Genomic DNA, 9319 nt, shown 5'->3' on the forward strand with positions numbered 1-9319 from the left:
AAGTATTTTAGGACATATTGCCACTTCCCAAACCCTGGGCAAGTGCAAAATATAACCTACTAGCAAAATGGGAAAAATCGGAAAAACCGTGTATTCCTTGGTACCAAAATTTCAATACTTGATAGTCAAAAATACTTCTTATATCATTTTTTTTAGCATAAGCTCCTGTAAGACGTTTTATTTAGCGAATCTTAATGCAAATTAATATATTTAGATGATATTAAAACTTTTGGATAGGCCAATTCATAACATTTTTTCACTAAAAAACCCAAATATACACCGATTAAGTGACATTTACAATATATGTTTCATTAATTTTTGAAAACAGGTTAATAAAACATTATCGTATCACATTGTCTATCATGTTTCATTTTCATCTTCACTTGCTGATTCTTCTTCTCCAGAATTATCACCATCATCTTCCGCATAGCCACCGGCATTCCATATATTTCGACAATCTCCCTCGCATTTACAATGTTCTGTGCATCCAATCTGTGACTTTGCACAGGAACAGGCCATTGACTTGCATTTCGAAACTAAATATTAAATATATTTTTTAAAGCATATTTTCCCAGCATTTATTTTACCTTAAATGCTTAGTTGTGATGGTAGAATGTAGTAGAACATGTAGAGCTAAATAAAGCAAGATATGTAACTTATTGCATTGAATAATCTAAACAAGTATATTCACAGTTGACGCAATAGAAGGATTCTTGAAAAGATATCAAAAAAGTATAAATTTAGCGCTTTTACTTGTATGATATTGGAATTTGCCAATTCGCAACTAAATTTAAATCTTAGTCAATGGTTAAAATAGTTGAGCATAATTTCACTTCTTTCAGAGGCAAAAAAATTAACAAACCTATCACAAGGTATAGTCTAAATAACCACTTGTTTTCTTTTGATGACGATAAAATTGAAAAATACAGAAGACGATAAAATTTGACACCTGCAGTTTGTCTAATACTGGTGCTGCTACACTTATAAAAAATCGTTTCAATTAACTGTAAAAGCTAAACTTTGATTGCAATTTGGAAAATTGGAGGTAACATACCAATTGCCAAGACTGTAACTGGCCTTTATGTATTTCAGAAACAATTTTAGAAGTTCTGTAGTTCAATGAAGAAAAGGCAATAACACCACCAACTATATGTACATGAAGAATGGTTCTTATAAGCCACCGTCACTGGCAAATACCTCTGTCGCAGTAAATACAGAAAGAGTATGAAAGACAAGGAAAATCCACGATAAAAATCTCGTTAAAATTAACGTTTTTCAATTGGCGTCAATATACATCCTAATGTCCTAACTGTTTTAACTTTAAAATGCCATTCTTTATGTTGTACGAAAGTTCACGTACTCTTGTTGACTTGAAAACTTTTGCCTTTTCTTTATATCTAGATAGAATTGCGTTTCACAATTTGTGATTGTTTCACCAAACAACCTTATTTCTTGACCATCGGTCATTTCTTGGTCATATTACCTTTGGTTACAGAATGATACAAATCATAATTGTATAATTTGGCAAAATGAAATAATGACCACTGTCAATGAAAAGATACATGGTTATCAAAAACGATCAATCTGTGGTAATGTTTGATCTTTCATTCTCAATCGAGTAATACTTCAACTCGTTTTTGTTTATCATTAGGTTATTTAGGTATATGTACTTTTTATAACTAAGTCAAATTGAGCTCTGTTTCATCAACTTTCAAAGAAAATGAACGGTGTTTTTTGGAAACAACGCGTTTCATGTTAAAATAATCAAGACAAAATATCTATACACATGCATTATCTATAAAAATTAATAGAGTCGCATTGTATTTGCTTTAGTTTACTGTGTGTTTCAAAAAACAAACGCAATTTTAGAAGTGCAACGATGTTTGTCTGCAGGACGAAAACAAAGCAATAGTACACCTAGATTACGAACATAAAATATCATAAACAGAACGCTCTATACGCAGATATTGAAATCTAAAAGCGTATACATGCATACACTCGCACGGAAGACATAAATTCTCAGAGATATGTCAAGCTTGATCATTGCTGTCCCTCTGAACAACCGCAACTGATTAGGGACAAGCTAAAGTTGTAGTTCATTTTTGAAATCTGTATAATGCTAAATTCCTTCGACCATATAAAAATTTAATTAAAAAACTCAAATAGCAATGTTTCTACCAGTACAACATCAACAAACACGCGATAAAGAAAAAGATAGCGACTGGATGATCAATAGTGTCATCTTCGAGCCTTTGAGAAAAAAGAGAAGAGTTCTTTCAATTATTGTTTCGTCCACTAGTCTTTTAGTATAACGAAAAAATCTTGTTCAGGATGTCGACTATTAAACTTTGCTATTATTTTCTTCGTCTTTGCCATTCACTAAGTCTCCATTTTTCAAATTCATTTCAACAAAATTCCTCATACTTTCTGGTGTAGGTTTATTCACTGTCTCAGGCAAAAGCTTAAAACATATCGCTCCAGTTACTGCACACAGAACCGCAACAATACTGTACGGCAATAATGCATGAATACGGATCTGTATAGGGATAAAAGAAAGAAATAAAAGGATTAATTTATGTATTCATTCTTCATTTCTAGTATCCCGCCAAAGACAAGACAGGTCAGACTAAAGCATGAACGAAAACAGCTCACATTACCATTACATCGTTAAGAAAAAGTACGCATATAAAACCTAATCAGAACGGTCATGGGAAGTAAACCCTCATCCTTAGAATATTTTTCATAACAAAATGAAACTGTCGTCAATAACTCTGTCATCGGCGAACGAAAAAATAGACACTACACCCCTCGAAGCGTAAGTACAATACTGGTACAATACATTATTGTACTTACCAACCAAACAACATAAAGTGACAAAAATGAACCAATTCTAGCAAATGCGGAGGATGTTCCAATACCAATCGTGCTGTAGAAATAAAGAGCATTAAATGTGAAATTCGTGCATTTATATGAACGTTTGGTATAGTTATTGACATCATGAATTTTGTAAGCTGCTATCATTTAGTCCTAACAATGTAAACCATTAGACAAATTTTTTTAAATGGTTTTGAGAATTTCTATTTTTAACATAAAGTAAATAACCAATTATACGTAGTATGTACATGCTCTATAATATCGAGTTCTTTACTCACCGTACTGAGGTAGGAAATAACTCTGAGCTATAGATATAAACAGTGTTGAATGAAACAAGAATTGCATATTTACAAATCATAGCCATAATTATACGCCCGATCGTATAACCTGTGAAGAAATGCAAAGAAAATCATAAAACCACTAAGTAAAAATATACATGAAATAAGTTCTCAATTTGAATTGTTTAAGAGAATTGGTAAAAATACAGTTCATGGAAAATGTAACTCTAACACTATGGTTTGTGTAGGTTGAACTGATAGGCCCTACCAGGGTTGTAATTGCTTGGGGGACCCAATTCCCCTTGTTACATTTCTAAATCAAGTTAGGGGGAACCCCCGTTTATAGTTCTTAAACACTTTATAATTTCAAATTGTGAAGCATTTATTTAAATGATTCACCTCCAATAAATTTATGATTTTTTGATTATATACGCTTGGTCAATCCTATACGTACCAGTAAATGATTAGATTACTTTATAAAATAAACTATAAGTTTGTTTACATTAGCCAGTGCAAAACGATCTGAGCTCAACTAATCAAATCAATCAAATCAATCAATCAATCAATCAATTAATCAATCAATCAATCAAAACAATCAATCAATCGATCAAAGAGAATTTGCAAACCACTCGTTTGTATTACATTTGTCTGACTTACATTATTGTTATTTTATAAAAGAAATAAAAGATGCTTTTCGTGTTTGCACTGGCTTAAACAAACATCAGAGACGATTGTGAGAACTCTCGAGCATGTGTAACCCTCGACGTTCGGTCTCGAGCTTGCAGTGATCTACTCTCCAGTACTCCAAAAGTTCTCCTCGGTTTGCATAAGCACTGGCGCAAACGCAGTAGTTCATGATAGTTCATTTTAACAGCAAAATTTTCTTTTCGTCTTAACTAGTTTATTTCGGAGAGACCACCTTGTAAAAATTTTGGCAATACACCACTGGGCCCTACCCTACACAAATTCCATTTTGACACTTTCAAAATCAACAAAATTCAAATTTGTAACATTATACCTGTATTAGACCTGTCTGTTGGAATAGCAACCGCGATTATTGAGGCTATTGAGGAAATTATCATGCCATAAATAAGAGACTTACGGCGACCAAATCTACAATGTAACAGAAAAACACGATAAAATACTGTGAAAGCCCTTAATCTAACTTACTATACGAGCGGCACATACAAATATGACGTTAAAAACCAATAACCGTAGGTTATTCACATCCTTCACAGGGTACTAAAGTGATATTTCCTATCACATACCAATTTATAACTTTACAACTCGTCATTTACTGGTTAACGTTTTCATAACTTTCCCAGTTAATGGAATACATTTTGAGTTTCCACAAAGTTAGAGGTCTTACTCCAACTCCGCAACACTAACCAGACGGTGTTGGTAAAATATTTCAACTGGACGAGTATCGACAGTTAAAAATGTATTTGCGCAAAGGGTGCCATTCAAATCTTTATATAATAACGAGAAACATACGTACTTGTTCATACAAATAATCGATGTAAACGTTGATGGTATGGATGCAAGACTGACCAGAGCAAAATTCAGATAAATATTTCCTCCAAGATAAATAGAACCGTATGTGACTGCGTAATACACAAGTGCACAACAAAACCTAATAAAAAATTTTTGCAATAGAAAAGCAAGAAACAACTCAATAAACAGTTTTAGTTTTTTATACTGCATTTCGACTTGCTTACATGCTAATGAAATGTACTACGAAATTCAGACACGAAAATGTAAAAACCTTGGGGGGAGGGGAGGGTTGAACAATGGATATGACATGTTCAATAGAATGAGGCATTGATACATTTTCTAATACTAAACCATGAAACAAATTACAAATATATGGCATTGTTAACAAAGTGAGATCAACTTTTACAAGTGTGACGTCACATTCACCTTATTTCAGTCCATAAACAGAAGTGGTGTTTAAAATTACCATATCACGTGAACAAAGTGGTACATCTCATAAATTATCTTGGTCAGAACTCAACTATATGGTTGGTGGCTCATTAAGGGAGATGGCCAAAGTTATCTGGGTGATTTTATTATAAAACATATTATAGTGTTTTGCAGGGTCCTTGGACAATTCAAAAAGTGCCTTATGTTTGAAGTGACTCAGTATGGGAGCCCCTTATGCAGAGTTTCGCAGTCTACAGTCTTACGCAGTCCACACTGATTAAAGTGTTAAGGTAGAGGGGTTGTTCTACCTTTGAGAAGATTACTAGATAAGAACAATTTAAAGTTATAAAAGAGCCAAAACAAAAGGTAATCAACAAACCATGATATCCAGCTTGCAATAGTAATCATGCTAATTTTTCTGTCATAAAAAGGTCTCTAACATCACTTTTCTCATTTTCAACTTCCTTGGAACTTCTAACTCCACCTCTTGAAATGTTTTACGATTCCATTTGGCCACTTTTTTCAACTGTTTAATAGCTTCATCATGACGTTTGTTTACCAAAAGATAACGACATGATTCGGGAAGAAACCTAAGAAAGTGTATTCAAGTATTTTTTGATATGACTGATCAATATTATCCAAATGCAATTGATAATTAAGTACTTACCACGAAGTAACAATGACAGGGATTGTTAAACATGCACCATACAAAAGCAAGTCTCTCCATTCTCTGATCAAATAGGCCATCAATGAAAGAAACATAAAACATGCTGAGCCATAGTACCAGATATTGCTCCCTGCCCATGAACGATGTTTAACACCACTGTACTCAACAAGGAGAACAAAACTTGTCATTGATGAACCAGCTAAAATAAATAAAAACAGTTGACCATGAAAATGAATAACTTTTTAGTCTATATTGCTATTTATGCATATCATTTTCAAGTAAAATGTAAAATTTTCATGTGGACAAACATGAGAAATGAAGCATTTTGGAAACAAAATTACCAAAACATAGATACTATATAGGTAAACATCACTCACTCACTCACCACATGCAATTCCAATAAGGATACGACAAGCAATATACACAGCAAGATATCTTGGCCAAACAATGGCCCAAGAAAAGATAGAACAGGCAATCACAGAAGAGATTATAGCTTTTCGTCTGCCAACCTTGTCAGATATATGACCAAATAGAAGGTTTCCCATTAGCCAACCCAACCAAAACAGAGATGAAGAAACATTTTGAAGAAAGCTTTTGCTACAAACCAACTCAAACTAAAAAATTCATGGTAGTACGGTTTTAGTTTTCCAAATGTTATTTGCGTATGTGACACAGCAAGCCAGTTTATTTACTCCTGCTATAAAAATATCTTGGCCTTCATTCGCTGTAAAAACAATAAATTTCTTGGCAACAAATACTGCTAACGATCTAAAATTTGCAAAGAATAAAGATTCAGGAAACTGGCTTTCATTTTTATTGCTGTTTTTAAATATGAGCATTTCTTGGACAAAAATTTCGATTATACTATAGATTGCGTTTTTGAAAGGTAGACATTTTTACGAGCTACATGAACATGTTTATAAGTACAACATTTAACACTTTTTAAGCAGCTATAAAAAATATGCAGATTCGTGAAGCCTACCGTTACAAAGTATAAATTTAATTGTTACGTAACAATTACGCTACCAATACGCTATCAATTACGCTATCAATTTATTTTGCAGTGGCCACTTGTTTTGTGTTGTGCGTACGTAAAAAATTACGCTACAATTACGCTATCAATTTATTTTGCAGTGGCCACTTGTTTTGCGTTGTGCGTACGTAAAAAATTTGTGTTCACTAACCTCTGTAACTGTGGACGTGAAAGTATCGGAAAATTTCCATTCCGATCGAGGCATTTCACATCTTTTATTGTAATTGCTACTTGTTGTGTCGATTGTGCCGCTAAAATTGCAAGTGACACTGCTTTCGGCACATTCCCAAGTAGGTTCTCCAGCGATAAAAGTTATAATCATAACATTAAATTCAGAGAGACCGAATTCAATGAAGCCAACCAACTGTAACAAAAATATTTGGTATCTTCCATAACCGCCTATCTCGCTTAAAACTGTGTCAACTGTTGCAGACATCTTGAAATCGTACTTGAACTGTGGTCATCGGAGCTCGCTAGAAGTGCCATAATAAGCTCACGTTTGAAAACACTATACTCAGAGTATCAAATTACAAAGGTGATGAATGAACCATTAATGATATCAACGATATCAGCAGTGTTACCCGGTACAATTTTAAAATGATTATGTTCTCGGTAATTGCCAGAAAATCTTGGAATAACTCGGAAAATATCGAACTAACTTGAAAATCGTCATTGTTTGTCGACAAAAGAATTGTCGAGCTGTGAAAATTGCCTACTCATTGAACTATGATTTATGCATACTTTTCTGATTAATATGATGAAAATCATAGGCGTTCCAAAAACTGTTTAAGTTTATTTTATTCAATCGATTTAAGTAAATAGCACAGTAAATAGTAAATATATTATTTGTACATTTGCATATTTGCACATTGTAAATAATATATTTACTATTTACACTGTGCTAATTACATAAATCGATTAAATAAAAAAACTTAAACAGATTTCCGGGCCGCTTATTATGAAAATACAAATATTCATGAAATTTTGAAAAGTTCACAAAAAGTTCACTAATTTTTTATTGTTCATTAAAAGTTCATGAAGAGAGCAAAAAATTCACAAATCTATGAACTTTGTTCACGATCTGGCAACACTATGTGGTGTATTTATTAATTTTATTTTTCTATGTATTATATTCAGTGCTGTAGAAGGGGGGGGGGCGCTTGGGGGAGAAGCCTCCCTTCTACCTTTGAAATGGGTAATTTTAAAAGGGCTCTATTGACAAAAACGTCAAGAGAGCCCCCCATCTGATAAATTTAGTTCTATAGCACTGATTATATTGTACTTTCTCAGTTTGCACAACACAAAACATAAAGAGATCTAGATTTGACTTAAAAGATGTATTCACTTTGGTCACGCGTTGTGCGATAGACCATGGTTAGTTCAATAATTGTCTGCTCCATTTGACTTTATTCAAGTGAATGAAGATTACTATCCGGAGACTAAACACAAAAACCATGGATTGAGCTTTATTTATAGAAGCAAAACGTAGCCAAACAAGATATTTTCATGGCCCAACGGGTATGGAGACAGTCTTTACCTCAGTGAACTCTAACTTAACCAAAACAAAACGCGAGCACCAGTATTCAAATTTCAATTATGCCATAAAAGGAAAACAACAAAAACAAGTCCAAAGAAATATGCAATATGAAATGAAACATACTCCGAACAAAACACCCACTTTTAACCCAATATTTGAGATAAAACAGAGGAAAAGCATTAAAAATTCATCATCGGACTTTAGCTAATTGTGGTTCAAAAGCCTCCACCAGGAAGACTTCGACAAACAGTTCAATCATTTTCCCATTCATATTCACATCGCCAACAGTCAACATTTCTTTAAATAAAAAGATTATCTTTGTCTTTAGATGCTAAAATCATAGGATTCTTTTAACCTCCACCAAAAATTTGTTTTTGGATGTAGAATTTTTTATAAATTACAAAAAATTTAGTATTCCCTGTCATCTTCGTCTAAAAATTTCACCAAATTTTCTCATCTAGTCTCGTCAGAACTACCCGAGTATAAAATTTCAATGCATTTTTTCCCTTGTGAATTTTGGTCCGAAAAAAGCAAAGAAGGTAAAATTTCGACGTTAGTGACTGTCTCATCCAAGTCATCGTCATTTTCATCTTTCAGGCTCAAGTTAGCAGTAATGTTGCTCAAAATATCGTAAGCATTTTTCGTTGCACCATTCTCAATGAAAGATTGCTTTTCGTCCTTTGTCGAACTACAACTTTCTATAGTTTTATTACTTTCTGTCTCGCTGTTGCTATCATCTGATGATGTTTCAGAATCACTAGAATCAGAATGACTGTATTCCCTTTCATTCAAAGCTAAAAAACCAGCTAATGGATTTCTTCTTTATCCCAGCGAAACGTGAGCCACTTTGAGAAGATGCAACAGATGACATTTCTTATGCTAGTAGGTACTTATTTACCACACCAACCACGGTCGACAATACATGAAATTCAACTTACGAGATATTATCCCTCCCTTGAGTCCTAGGACTCAAGCCCACTGCCCATATTCTGTGGCCCAAGAGTACA

At 33.5% G+C, this 9319-nt stretch overlaps 1 protein-coding gene across 1 annotated transcript; it reads right to left on the minus strand.

Annotated features, from left to right (window-relative positions):
- Positions 1–2124: 2124 nt before the first annotated feature.
- Positions 2125–7249, minus strand: LOC124440527 (solute carrier family 22 member 16-like). The gene is made up of 10 exons (XM_046990922.1): positions 6927–7249; positions 6128–6356; positions 5743–5941; positions 5548–5665; positions 5455–5510; positions 4651–4785; positions 4171–4265; positions 3153–3261; positions 2854–2926; positions 2125–2536 (listed from the first exon to the last, which is right to left on the minus strand). The coding sequence occupies exons 1-10, from the start codon at positions 7209–7211 to the stop codon at positions 2342–2344; spliced, it is 1494 nt and encodes a 497-aa protein (XP_046846878.1). The 5' UTR covers positions 7212–7249; the 3' UTR covers positions 2125–2341.
- Positions 7250–9319: the final 2070 nt, after the last annotated feature.

This window comes from Xenia sp. Carnegie-2017, unplaced genomic scaffold, assembly GCF_021976095.1.
Source record: "Xenia sp. Carnegie-2017 unplaced genomic scaffold, XeniaSp_v1 HiC_scaffold_2, whole genome shotgun sequence".
In the NCBI taxonomy this organism is placed as follows: Eukaryota; Metazoa; Cnidaria; class Anthozoa; order Malacalcyonacea; family Xeniidae; genus Xenia; species Xenia sp. Carnegie-2017.